Raw genomic sequence first — 15,248 nt, forward strand, 5'->3', positions numbered from 1 at the left:
TGCTAGAAGCAGTTTGACACTACACAATACCAAATTGGTTTAACCTCATATACAAATTGGTATCCGTTATAAAGTACTGCTTTTCAGCCGTAGTATTAATATAATGTTAATATTAACACAATGGCATAAATTTGCATTTGTAAGTTTACTTAGCATAATCATATAACAAGGTATCTAAGCTAGTCTAAGATAAAAACATGTTCAAAGCACCTTTTTGATACATTTTTGGTATATAAGTTCTGTAAGTGTATTTCGTTGAGTGTCTTTTCGACCCGAAAAAACATTGTTTTAAATAGCTAAGGTATATACGAATAAACCTTGAAATATTAACCGGCTCAAATATCACAATAAATACATCAAGTTATTTCTCAAATTATTACTTGATCCAACGCGATCTCTAATATTGTGTCTAAAAAAATGATTTTCGACTGCTTTTAACAAGAATTTATATCTATTCCCCGAATAATATTATCAACAAAGTTGGCAAAAAGGAAATATATGAAACATTGAGGATTTTAAAAGAGTAATGCATAACAGATATTAAAGTTCGCTATGTCTAAATACCACTGTAATCAAGCACAAGATGGGAGTACACGGAAAATAGTGATCAGCATGGAAAACAATTCATGAATAGTTTTGACCGGAATGTTTTCTATTAGAAAATGGCAGGAGAATGCTCGATATAAAATAATGTAAATTCAATAATATCTGAAAGTGTCGTAATAAAGTCGAAGTAAAGAAGTTGGATAGAGTACCGCCAAATATGTGCACGTGCATTCGGTCTGGTTGTGTATCCGTAAGACAAGATCTAGTTTGCAGGTCTGATTTTTCAGTGCAGTTTTTTCAAGGTGTCGTTTTTTAATAAGAAATGTACATGTATTCGTCATGGCAACAATAATAGATACAATGCACGAAATAAATGTTTTTAAATGGTTCAAGTGGTTAAGGTGAAATAAAGGTATATTAAGTGTTATCGAAGCCATTGGGAGCCATCGTACATTAGTATTTAAAGAGTACACGCATGCATGGTACTTATCCCCAACTAAGCGAACCTACTGCACAAACTCCGTCGGCTTTATTACGAATGTTAAATATCTGATGAATGACAACTTTGTATCAGCAATACCTTGTATCTGTCCATAGGCAGTTTGTTATTCATATCTTGCAATATTTTGGATTCACAGAGGTATACTAAGCCTTAATTACTTCCGTTTGAATATCTTCGAGAAACAGATTCCGTCGTATTCCTTTTTTCAACAATATCTTATTGTTCATTATTTTCAGACAAACACCAGTGAAATCAATCAATGTGGAGAAGAAACATTATCATTTTGGGGAAGCCTTAGTCCGGTTTATTCACCTGAAAGAAAATTAATTTCCAAGAATGATCGATGTGCACAATGCCACCATGCCGAGGACGTTGTGAATTTTAAAATTATGCTTCAATGCCAAATACATACAAACGGAATCGGAGCAAAATCGCTTGATGAAGTAATGACTAGAGTAAAAATGAACTTTGACGACCAGCAATTTTGTTTTGTTCAGTTCGAGTTGCCAAAACAAACATTACACATACCACGAACGGACCTACAATGTTTTCCAAGACTTATAAATACATGCAACGGGTCAGATTCACCACCAGAATTAGTAAATATCTATGAAAAGGGTCCAATCATGCCTGTTATGTCCGCAGATTATCCTCGTGTTATTTGGTACAGAAATTTGTTTTGTCAGTTCTGCCATAGAGATCAAAACTTGTGTCAACATCCAAAACATGCATGCATGTACAATGGCAAACACAACAACCAATTCGGGTCTGCAGGCTTTATACAGTGATGGTAGCGGGCAAAAAATCTACCGAGATGAGCATGCCAGTCGATGCTAGACGCCCCTATTTGAGACGTGTGTGTACACCATGGGGCATCGACAACGTTTGTATTATTTTATAATGACGGTTTTATAATATAAGATTGCAATAGTTTTCAGTCCAAGCGTCTGCTTGGAAGGTTTTTTTAAATAACTTTATACTTAGGCTAAAAATTGGATTCGTACAAGAATTCCGTTGTCTTCATTAGCGAGGTAAAATAGGACAATCTACTGTTACTAGGCGCTTCCCCATGCGACTAAATTTTAAGTTTCTATATATTTACTGTGACATGATTTGTAAATTACATGTTTTTAATTAACTGTTTCTATATTCATGCAATATTCTGCTATTAATGTTTTTTTGAATGTCTAAACATCAAAGTTTTATTTAAAAGTCTACGTACAAAATACGCGATATACCTATACCTATTCCGTGAAATTGATGTTTTACACCAAAACTGTGACAACGTTTGAAATGTTGTTACATTGAATGAATAAGTATACATCTTGATGAACAAAAAAGACAAACATATGAACATTAACATATTGTTATCTTATAATTTTATACTTAATTTTGCTTTCTCTTTAAAAGGATGTAATATGACCTTGTCTATTTCAGGTGTGTAGGCTTATATTCTGTCCCACTACCCGATTAGTAAAGCCAGATGGAACTTGTGGACCTCCCTTTCTTGATCTTATAGTTTCAAAGTTCAAGATTCACCTTCACTTTATGCTGACTCCTAATATACATGAACATCTATTTTTAGATGTGGTCAGAAAACTTGACGGCAGTGGGAAGCAGTTCCCAGTAAAATTCAATTCGCCATGGGCAGAGAACTGGACAATTATTCCAGTAGTAAAAACGGAAAAAGTGGATAACTTCATGTATATTTTGCTCAGAGAAAACAACCGGATATCTTATGCTGATGTTGTGTCCGATACTGAACGTTTATTGAACATGCAGTGGTATATTTATGCTGATAACAAGACCTTTGTTGTAACGGAGACGTTTAGCAGATTTTTCGATTTCGTTACAATAACAGACCCATCTAATGCTGGATCTTCAGATGTTATTCCAGTTGATATTGCATCTGTTACACCGCATGAGAATGCTATTTTAAGTCAATATTCAGAGGAAATTAAGGCCTTTTCGACATATGTTCTTGGATAAATTAATGCTCAGCTTTCTAATTACTTCGTGCTATCAAAATTTGCGTTTTGTGAACAAACAAATCGAGTTACTATATGATGAACTCTACGTATTTAGAGCGGATTCTGTTCTCAAATAAATTCAACACATTTGTTGATCCAAACACAAAAGAGACTGTTTATAGAATATGTCTTGAGAAGCCGATGATTTCTGACTCGACGAAAAGTGTATATACCGATTGTAGCTATCTTATTCTCTTGTATCTATCATGTTTCATCAGTTTTATGAGCGACCTTCCCTGCTCAATGATTCTGTTGAAAAAGATTTTTCTCGGCATTTTTCAACTATTCTTCATGCTTCTAAAGGAATCACATGTTGTTCAGGAAGTTTGTATCGAAAAACGTAAATTCAAACTGTGAATTGCTAGCGGTTAAAATCACACACAAATTTTTGACCTTAAAGGAGGAACCTTATCGTTATTTTTCTAAAATATTCTAGTACAAGTAGTTCAATTTCCGAAATATTAAACATGTTTATATTTTACATTTTGATCATTATTTTTGAGTTTTTCATTTCCTTCAAGTGAATATTGATTAAGTAGGGTTTTAAATAGAAACTTAATCTTAAAATAATACAACTGATGTAATAATATATGTGTTCAGCTTTGATTTCATGTTGAAGTCCATCGAATAGAGATGACTATTGTGATTACGAGACAAATAAATCATTTACGGGAAATACTTTATAAGCACGGGTAAGTAACAAGAAACACCTTACGGACAATAATTCAAAAGTAACTGAGTGGTCTATGTTTAATTATCGGTTTAATAGTGCAAATTTAATCATATCTTACAGGAAATGACGAAACGTATGTTTGAATGGTTTATGTGTTCACTCTATCAAATACAAACGTATAAACTCAAGCATTAGCCGTTTAACTCGTGTAAAAACATAACATAACCATTTACTTTGTGGGTTCGAGTAACACTTGTTTGGTGTCCTAATTGTTTTAAAGTTTCCGGTGCAGACATTTTCCTTAACATTATGCGAAATGTCTATATCTTTGACGGTTCTAATGATAAAAACTTAATATTTGTTACTACTGTTTAACTCGCATAGCATGATAAAGGGAATTGTGTGTGTCCCGCTAGTGACGCCTTGTCTGAAATTGAATATCTATATTCAATATACTAAACTCTATTGACTTATAAAAAATGTTCATGTGCTGAATAATACACTCTGTTTTACTAGGTATGACGTGTGAGCATTTTTGACTCGTTAAAGATCTTTTAAAACATAATACTCTAAAATGTATCTGGCCGATCACATTTGCATTTATTAGCCTGAATGGATATTTTATTCTTGTTTAAAACATTGCCGAAAGAAAGATGGTTCTAATGGCATGATTTTTCAGTACCAGTCTTTTAAACAAATAGTACAATTTGCAATTTATAAAAGCCTTCCTTTTTCAGAGGTTTGGAAATATATCTTAAATGAAAAGCAATTTGTAAGTTGTTGTTGTTGTTGTTGTTTTGGATAATAAAACATGCGTGTTTTTCATAATGTTTTCACTTGATAAATGACAATAAAAAGAGGCTACAAAGGTTTAATTTCTCACACTCTTTCCAATCTTTTGTTTTTATTTCATAGTTTTAAGTTTAACGGTATTGAGATGAACACGCTATCGAATGGAAATATATATGTAAAACTACAGCTCGGTAGCCAAAAGTTTAAAAATATACCCGGTTTAATGGCACAGGGTAAACGCCAAAGAAATATAACACAAAACAAAAAGTCACAAACAAAAAAACTTCAACGAATCTTATGTTAATAAAAAAATGTGAATAGCGTTAAGTAAGTCTTTGCTGTGCCCTTGTACGCCTCGAGAGTAATGTGATACTTTTCTCTATTAGGTATTAAGATTAAGTTGATTTATGCGATTTGGCCTTTAACGAAATTAAAATTGCTCAGACTTTGTTGAAGACAAACTTGTTCTTCAAAAGTAGATTATGGGTAACACTATTGAGTTTAGTTGACTAGTATTTTCAAAATAATTTCGGTTGAGGTTGGTAAAGAAGGAGCACCGAACACCTGTTTAATAGTTCTGTATATTACCAAATAGGGGGTATTATTTATGTCATTTACATTTTTATATTTTTTCGGGGCAGCATTATGAGTTAGTAAATTCTACGAATTTCCGGGAGAAAAAAGAGATATTGTTAGCTTAATCAAAACCATATAACGACCAGTCAGCTCGCCACTTACCTAATATAAAAATAAGGAGATAGGATTATGGGCTCTAGGCAAGGTTTAGGACGTGCCAAGGTCATTTAGCAATACAAATATACATCGTTTTCAGTTCCACCACTGGTTGTTGCGAATTATGTTCGGAACTAAAGTTTCAAAAACAAGTCTAGAAATTCACCTAAAATATTTCCAGTCAATTCCAAAATTTGAAAAAAAAATGTTAATGAAACAAACATCCAACAGCACTTAAAATCTCGAGTATGTAGCCACATTATGTAACGCAAAGTGGTCGTTCACGTTGAAATAAGTAAAGTTTTGTGCTATATCTTCTCATATATCTGTAAAACAATGACTTAAGATAATTATCAGACACATATAAAAAAAAATTGATTTTAGCAGAAAAAAATGCGATCATTATTTCGTTGCGTCATTGAAATAAAGAATTCAATGATAATATGGTTAAAATTTATATCATATATTAGTGTTAAGCTGAAAAAGGAAAATCAGAATAAATTGTATTTATTTATAGGTTTACGCCGTACGTACTAACAGACGATTGTTTTGCTTAGTTTGGTCGAACACATAATAATCCCTTAATTCTACCAAATATTACTGGCTGTGTACTTTTATGGAGTTGTCAAACCTTTTGGTAAATTTGATTCATGTTTATTATATGCAGTAGTCATCGAAATAACTTCCTGAATCGTTCATTACTTAACTGTCATCACTACAATGAACATAATCAAGAACGGTATGCTTTGAGTTAGATGTTCACATGTCTTTGTTTATAACTAAACAGTAATTCACACACGAGCATTTACAAAATCAAACAATGGTGCGATAGTTAAAGGCAAAATAAATGTTTTTTAAAACAAAATTCCTTGTTCATTTAACAAGTTGTTAGAGAATTAATTGTAAATTTAAAGCCAGAACCATTTTGGATAAAAAATGGACTCTTCTAAAGGGCTAGAACCAAGAGTACGGCGTTCTGAAGTACTACGAGGATTTACGCATCGTCAAACAGGCGAATGGGAAAATACACCGGGAATAGCTGAACCAAGGGAGAACATACAAGGGGAAGAGCTGCTTGTTTTACAAGGGTCACCAGATCCGTGCTGTACTAGGGAAACCTATTGGGCAACCTGCTAGTATACAAACAGTCAAGTGACCGTTCGGAATAAAACCGAACGCTGTGATGATTAGTAGTAACTAGGGGTTGGTGGGGTGAAATACAGGCAGTTCCAAATTATGGAAATTTGGGCAATTTGTGGAATTATGAACAATGACTTCGAGCATAGTCACAACACATGTTTTATTATAGAAGCTATGAACTATGGTAAACAAGTTTCTTTGAATAGAATGTGCTTTCATTTCTAGCAAAACCGTTGCTTTAGCTCAATTGACTCCGAATTCACCACAAGTGTTCTAGCACTCGTAGGGCTCAGGATATGCACTGACTCACTTTTGCACGAAGGCTAGCGTTACTAATTAAATACCGTTCATGAGTGTGTCACAGTATTAAATCACTCAGGCCAGACAGTCAGTGAATTTTGTTAAACGAAAAATTTCATTCAGCTGGTAGAACAACTAGCTAGCAAGCAGAGAGTATTTTAGTTATACGGGAGCCAGTTATCTCATTTGATAAAGCACGCAACTTGCAAGCAGATAGTCATCAGTCCAAACCCCGTACTGGCAACACTCATTTCGGAAAAATATAATGTAGTTCGATACAAACCAGTTCCCCAATTAAATCCGATTTGGTTATCTTTCGTCTGCTCTGGATATGATAAATTATATTGATAGTTCCTACTAGCCCCGGGTAACCCAACCCGTCGTTTAAAAGCTTCAAGAGTGTCTTAAACTTTCTGAGGTCCGTGCTATGGTTGTTATGATGCTTTTGTAAATTAATGGCAAAGGACTTTATTGCTACTAAATCAGTTAACAATTTACTGACAAATCGATATAACAGTCTGTTTATAAATCGATTACTTTTCTGTTGAATGCACATTATCTTATTTCGATGTTTAGTTACAATTGCAGTTTAGAGTTCCAGTGTTGCTATCACAAATATCGATTGAAATAAAATGAACTATGTGCGTTCTCTTGATTTTTGTTCATCAATTCGAATATCAGAACAGTAACTACTAGGCTTTTTATAAATTTGCGTGCGGATAAATAACGATATTTCAATATATATTTGCTTATTATTGAACGCTGTTCTTAACAATGCTGTACAACAACAACAATTTCCTTCATTGTATATACAGTTAAAACTACACCCCTGTGAAATAAAACATTCACCCTTTGCGGTCGTATATAAATTAAATAGCTCGAAAAGTTGAAGTGCAGTGTTCCGTTCCTGCTACATTGATTTAAAAATTCAAAATCAAATATCATTTTTACAACTATCTTAAAACTAAAAACATTAAATCTAGCGATACATTTTCTTCTTAACAAAAACATTTGTTATTCCTGTATATGACAAGAACAAATGAAACATTTAAATGAAATGATATACGTCGAGTTAAAGATACAACACAAAGACAAAAAATAAAGGTGAACAAGTGATTATGTCGTGATGTTTAAAGTGACTACCTGATATATCTACTCAAAATGGACTAATTGAACAATAGAAATCAAAACAAAACGACAATCAGGAAGACATTTTCTTTCAGGAAGTAAAAATTAGACTGTTTGTCTAACTTCAATGTAAATCCATGATATTTCACAATGAGCTGTGAGTTATTTGCCTTCTATCAGTGAACGAATTACTCACTTATTGATAATATCTGATTTTAATTAATGAAAAAGTAAATAAAACAGTCTCTGTATGTACTAGGTTATTTTCTTTGTATTTTCAGCGCCAAATTTACATAACACTGTACATTAGCTATGTTTCTTCAACATATACTGCTGGCTCATCCCTCGTAAACATACGGATGCTCGAGTATAATGTTTTATAGACAACCCTGAAGGTATCAATCCCATAATAGGAAAACACTTCACATTTTGGTAAAAGTCTTACAGTTACAACACATATCGGAAAGTTTTTTGGATGAGATAACGACTCTCACACTCTACATGGAAATCATATGCTTGCTAACGATTTGATGCTATTGTCACGTATACATGTATAATTTACGATGGTTACAACATTTTACAAACGTGCATTAAATTGTGAATACTGCTATTGATATGTGTATACTATTTAAGAAAAGTGTGTGCCTAAATGTCGTTTCTGGGTAAAACTCGATTTTCTTTGCAGCCTTTTCACTTTCTTCTTATCACAATTGCTGCCATCTCTATTGAAAAATGAAGTACGTCCATGTAAGTTCTATCAAATCTATCTATGACAATGGTCCGCCACTAGCATTTTCCTGAAATAAAAAAATGTGCTTAAATAAGGAAAATTCAGACCATCCCCAATTCGAATTCAGTTTATAATCTGTACAAAACGCGCGTGTCTTTATAAAATATATCATTTTTGACATGGAAATTGTACTTTTACTTCCACTTTTGATGTCAAACATGATATATTTATTGCCAGATATGTTATACGGTTTCAATTATTTTAAATTTGTATTGAGTTCATTGAAAGAAATCTTCATTGGTTTGAAACAAACGTACGATTACATCCGAATGAAAGTCACAGTGCATGCAAACTGAACAGTTATATATCTTTTCAACGTAATCAATTTAACATGCAGTTCAACCTAATATACGGCAATATGATTACGCGAACCCCGAAGTGGGCACACTCAACGGATGTTTAAACATACAAACTCATCAATAGCAACGTGGCCTTGGATGCAACAGGCATGGACAATCATTTGTCAACAACTACAGTGGCAAAGTCCATTTCAATATTTGGCAACAATAAATTTTGTAAAACTGTTGTCTTGACATAAAGTTGTATCATATAAATTTTTCTTACGTATGTCATGTTGCCATTTTCCCTTTCAGAGACGTTTGAAAAGTCAGTTGTTTTATTAATCCTGTGATCATCTCTTTCTTGAAGAGTCTCATACTGATGATCGTTGAGTTCAATCTCACAAAGATTGGTATCCACTGTGTCATAATCTATTCGGACTAAAACGAAAAAAACAACAACATAATATCTATACCAGTCAGATATATATATATATATATATATATATATATATATATATATATATATATATATATATATATATATATATATATATATATATATATATATATATATATATATATATATAATTTTATATTTACCATTTGATATAAGCCAATGTAAGAATTGTAAAAGAAAAGTGTTTAAGCACACGCATTGACAATATATAACGATAGATCATCAATGATATTTTAATATTGACTTTGAGTTCGTTCTATTATTACTATGTTATCGCTATGTTATCGCAGTTTAATTACTTGCCATCATGAAGTAAATCATTGTGTTCCGTGTTTGACCTTTGCCTGAAATACACCAATGGAAAATTAGTTCTCACTCGTAGTAAACTTAGTGCCCTTTACATCAAGACTTAATGTGTGCAGTAGAGTCAGCACAATAATGTATTTCCTTCATCGGTCCATTGATATATATATATATATATCACGATAACCTTTTTGTGTATCATGCGATATTGTAAGTTGTAATACCCAGTGCATACGTTTCACAAATAATTCTTTATTAGTTTACCCTAGCCGATGGTTATATATATATATTTAATTCAATACTACTATTTATAATTAATAAATACAAATCGAACCTTTTACGAAACAACCACATTACAAGCACTGCTATGATTAAAAGCCCAAGAATGCCACCACCGAGTCCCCCTCCAAGTGCTGCTGACAATGTTGTCGGCTTCTCATCTGTATTTTGAACGCATGCATAAAATAAAAATATATGTTAACATGAACTTATTATAACTTAACTGATGTCAAGTAAGACAACATGTAAACATCGATAATGTATTTTCCCGTCAGTTCATGAGCACTAAACGCAACACAGTTAAATCAACCAGCAATAAACAAAAACGACATTTATTAATTTACAGTTCTACAAAAATAGTTTAAAATAAGTGATGCAAAATTTAAAATACCTTAATATCTATCGAATCTCTCACGTCCAAAACTTTAAAATTCTGGTTTTATTTTCAAATTGAACATGCATATGCACATGACCTAATAAATACACTAAGTTAGCACTATCTAATCCAACGACACTTTTAGATTAATTTCCACAAAAGTTTGAAACGGAATATTCTCTTATAATTAAATCAAAAACCAAGATTTTACAAATGTTCTAGCTCTGCTGAATAGTTTATGAAGACTTAATTTGTTAGAGAAAATTCAGTTTTATACCGTATTACAAGCCATGCTAGTGGCTATTATATTTCATTTGACTAATGTTAGATCCATGGAAGCTATTGTCAAAATGGTTGACTGCAAATCATAAATATGTCTTTTTATTGGCAAATAACTCATTGACAATCAGTACTAACATTATGCAGTTTATGTTTCAGGTTTTCATTCATTGACAAAACACAGCAATAATATTTTACTATTCACTAAGTTTTAAATGAGTTTGAATGTATATTGCAACAAACCACATAACCACATGGACATTTTATTGACGTAATGAAGGGTCAAATGAGTTTAATTATAAATGCGCAGTATGCTTAGAGTTAGTGGCTAGTATCTTATACAATGCATTCTTTGTTAACAATACTCGTTTGTTTAAATGATCAAAATTAAAATCAAAAGAACAAAAACAAAAACATGTATATAAAGCAAACATGTCAATTATTCCGAGCAAGTTGGTCTTGCACTGTTAATCATTTGTTTGAATACCTATTATCCTAATTACGTATAATACACCCCAGTCAATTAGAGACATTATATATCAATAAAGCCTGTTTTACCGTGTGGACAAACTTTTCCGGTGTATCCAGTTCGGCAGCCGTATAAACACATTCCCGTCTTTTCAGAACAAATTGTTTGGTTGTCTTTTCGTAAACAATATTCACCACATCTTTTTTCACATTGATTGCCGATTGTATTTACAATGCATCCATTTAAACAACTTCCATTTACGTCGCACACTGACAATTTACATGTATTGCTGCATTCCTGTCTACAGTCAGGTCCATATCTTGTATTGTTCTTGCATTGTGAACACGATCCATCTGTTTGTTTGCAAGAGAAGCATGCGGCATCACACTCTGTGTCACAGGTTCTATTCCAGTATCCATCATAGCATCCTTTAATGCATCTTCCCGAAGACGAATCACAGTTATTGGCAACGCATTTTGAATTGCAAGTAGTTTCACATCGTCCGGTACTGTTTGGAAAAAATGTAGGTTTACATTCGGAACATAGACCGTTTTTATCACATGATCGGCAGGACTCCTGACATGTGTTGTTGCAGTGTTCTCCGAAATACCCAAGTTTGCATGATACACAAGATCCGTCCTCTTGCTTGCAAGTATTCCCCTCGCATTCATATGGACAAGATTTGTCACAGGATAGCCCAAAGTATCCGACATGGCATGAAGAACATTTCAGCTCTTGTTCGCATGCATGACACGATTGAGGACATATTTGTCCACACGTCTGACCGTACCTGCCCGGAACACAATCGTGACAATATCTTGATGATGATGATGTTGCAACAAAGTAATTACTTTTGCATTCGCAATATCCTGATGTTATACTACATCTGTCATTTCTGCAGCCTTTCCCACAACTGAATTGACAGTTATAACCATAACGTCCAGGTAAACAAAGCTGACACTCATATTTCCCAGTGCATTCCTCACAGTTACTATTACATGTTTCATTGCATTTTTTTCCGAAGTATTTATTGGCACATGTGTCACATTTATCTCCTTTCCACCCGGATTTGCATGTGCAAAATCCATCAGTTTGTGAACATGTATCAGAGCATCCCGAGGAACATTTCTGCGTACAGTCGTTACCAAAGTATCCCGCGACACACTGGTCACACATCTCTCCGATAACATATGCATTACACTGGCATGAAGCTTTTGATGTATTACACTGACCATGAACACAGTGTTCTGTACACTGAAACTGACATACATTTCCAAATCGACCGTCCGTACAAGAATTGCAGTTTGTAGAGCTAATGCAAGTTTTGCAGTTAGATGGGCATTGTGAACACACTTCCTGATTTTGGAAATAACCATCAATACAACCAGTGCAGTTGTTGTAGGTAGTACATGTGCAATCATTGTTTTCGTAAAAACATTGCTGACATACTCCGTTATATATATAGTATCCAGGTATACAACTAGTACATCCATTTTGTTTATCACAATGATCACAATTTGCATCACATTGATGATTGCATGTAGGTCCATAATACCCCGTTTCGCATGCGGTACATCCACTCATCCTATTACAACTGACACAAAAGTGTCCACAGTAGTTCTCGCATTTGGTGCCGTAATAGCCCATGTCACACGCTGTACAGCCAGTCCAAATGTTACATGTTTTACACTGATGTCCACATTCCCTGTTGCAATTTACTCCCCAATATCCATCTATGCAAGAATTGCATTGACCACTCCACCTGTGACAATCTGCACAGTTATTTCCACATTTTTCATAACACGTGTCACCCCAATATCTATGTAGGCACCCATTCAAGCAGTACGCACTGTTTTTACTGCATTTGATCTCTTGTCCGGAAGCGCAGCAACCACAGTTGTGACACTCAGTTTGTGCCAATGTAACTAGGAAAAAAGAAAACAACACAAGTAACAACAATCCTACTATTAAATTTGTGAAATAATAATGAATGGACTATATTATGATTTTATGCATGTTGGATAAACAAGAGCGCCAATTGTCGCAAAATTCGTCGTCCTATCATAAGGACATTCTACGGCTGTATGGTATATAAGGCACAGACACTGGATAATACTGCTTATGCTGATTTAAGGTTAAATGCTCTTGGGTGAAGAAGGCGACATGGTTGATTATCGTTCCTGCTGCTATGATATCACTGTTTGCAAAAATAATGTTAGTAAACATAAAATAGATACCGCAAAATAACGTATAGAAGGTTAACATTAACTTACTAAGTATAAACTAATTGTTGTGATCAGTAAGTATTAACCCGCCCAAAGTATACATGCAAACAAATATATGAGAGAAGAAAAACTTTGATAAATAAAATCCGATTTGAAGGAATGAAACTGATAAATAAGAAAATAAATACTTGCCATGAAGTTGAACAAATATCAGACCAAAAAACACAACATTGAAGTAAATCCACATGATGAGGTTATTAATGAAATGTGATTAAAGCACTTTCATATTGATATTTTTCACTTGAATTTAAGCCCTTCTTTAATTCAGCAAATGAAGTATAAACTACAAAATCTTACTGCATTTTTCTCAAACGCAATGAGATTTTGAGATATAGTTTAAAACATAATACTTAAAATTCATTATACGATACGGAAATAAATTAAGGTAAGAATGCTATTCATTGTATTGGATACATACAACGAAAACATATATACTAGATACATGCATACTTTGAAATTAAATGTGCATGTGAACCTCTTATATCTATAAACACCGCAACAAAATCTTGAATACGAACAGCAATCAAAAGCAAATTACCATTACACATTCAAATATTTTGATAATGTTATGTATACGATTTCTCCAATCGCTTAAACATTATGTTAAGTAAAATATGATAACATAATTTTACGTTGCAACATGATTTAAAAGAATGCAAATAAAATAATTGTGTTCGAGGAGAGATTAAAGGCATACCTCATTTATTCTTTATCTCACAAGTATGGGTATACATGGGACTTTCAGAACGATAATTCATCCTGTTACTAATACTTGCTATCAAACTCTAAGCAGCATAACGTCCCCTGGCTGTACACGTAGTCACCGCGTTTAATTTCAAATATATATTTTTCACATATAAAACATGAAATATTAAATATAAAATTCGTTACTTTGTTACATGTTAAATACGTTGTGGTCTTAAAATAAGAAATAAGGTAAACTCACTTATCACGTCTTACTCGAACCAGTTTGACGTAGAACACATGTTGAACATATGCCCTCGATATCAGGTAGATGCTCTAAACTTGTAAATTATACAATGGGTATCGTTGGCAACTTCTTAAATTTATGGTCAAGTGATAAAATATGCCGCAATTTAATTATATTTTGCATAGCTCATTTTTTGTTAAATTTAAGGAAACATGTCAATAAAAGCTTTCTACAAAAGTAATATTTAACATTATATTGTAGTACGGGACTCCATCACGATTTAATAAGGGTAGACAGTGAAATGTTAAAAAAGAAAACACTGTGTTGAAATCAATGGTCCAACATCACCACATTGTGACATGCCCATGTAAATTATTAAAGTTTTCATTTTTACGAGAATCTCATATAACGAAATCGATCGTTCATTTACGAATACAAATCGTGTACAGGTGGGAATGGTTAATTCTGCTGTGTCGATAGTCACAGCTAATATGCTTGATATCCTTAATATTTACCGCGTATCTTTCAGTTTCAGACTCAGATTGTTTACGCTTATACTTGGAAAGACAAAAACGGAATCATGTTGGTCATACTAGAATTATTCATACAGTATGTTTATGTTGTGGTATTAATTAATTGCTGACATAGTATGATGCTATTGTTAATCACTATATAATTCATTGCATTTAAAGTGGGGAAATCAGCTATTTTCGATCATTGACTCTGTAATTATTTTCAAATGGGAATTAAATTTAAGATTCGGGTAGAGATAAGATTTTGTCAGAAAGTATCTTGTATTTGGAGTTGGAACCGGACCAGACAAAGATGTGGATTTACCTTGAGTACCGACATATTGATAATTATTCGGTATGGCAAACTGCAACTATATAATATACATATACCAGAGTTAACGGCATCGGAAAATCGACATGTAAAAACACAACGGAGAACATGT

The 15,248-nt window shown here is 33.2% G+C and overlaps 1 protein-coding gene across 1 annotated transcript; it reads right to left on the reverse strand.

The window, feature by feature from the left end:
• Positions 1-2,838: 2,838 nt before the first annotated feature.
• LOC128204585 (protein draper-like) lies at positions 2,839-12,253 on the reverse strand. Its single transcript, XM_052905991.1, has 2 exons — positions 11,611-12,253; positions 2,839-2,957 (listed from the first exon to the last, which is right to left on the reverse strand). The coding sequence occupies exons 1-2, from the start codon at positions 12,251-12,253 to the stop codon at positions 2,839-2,841; spliced, it is 762 nt and encodes a 253-aa protein (XP_052761951.1).
• Between the last annotated feature and the right edge of the window lie 2,995 nt (positions 12,254-15,248).

The sequence above is a fragment of the Mya arenaria genome, chromosome 10, assembly GCF_026914265.1.
Source record: "Mya arenaria isolate MELC-2E11 chromosome 10, ASM2691426v1".
NCBI lineage: Eukaryota > Metazoa > Mollusca > Bivalvia > Myida > Myidae > Mya > Mya arenaria.

Excerpts from the sequence above, each read along its gene's own strand:
- LOC128204585 (XM_052905991.1), bottom strand. The coding sequence starts at position 12,253 with ATGTGTGACCAGTGTGTCGCGGGATACTTTGGTAACGACTGTACGCAG. Across the intron at positions 2,958-11,610 it reads AAACGGTCTATGTTCCGAAT|ATGCAATATCAACTGGAATA; the intron begins GTAAACCTACAT and ends GCGGTGTAACAG.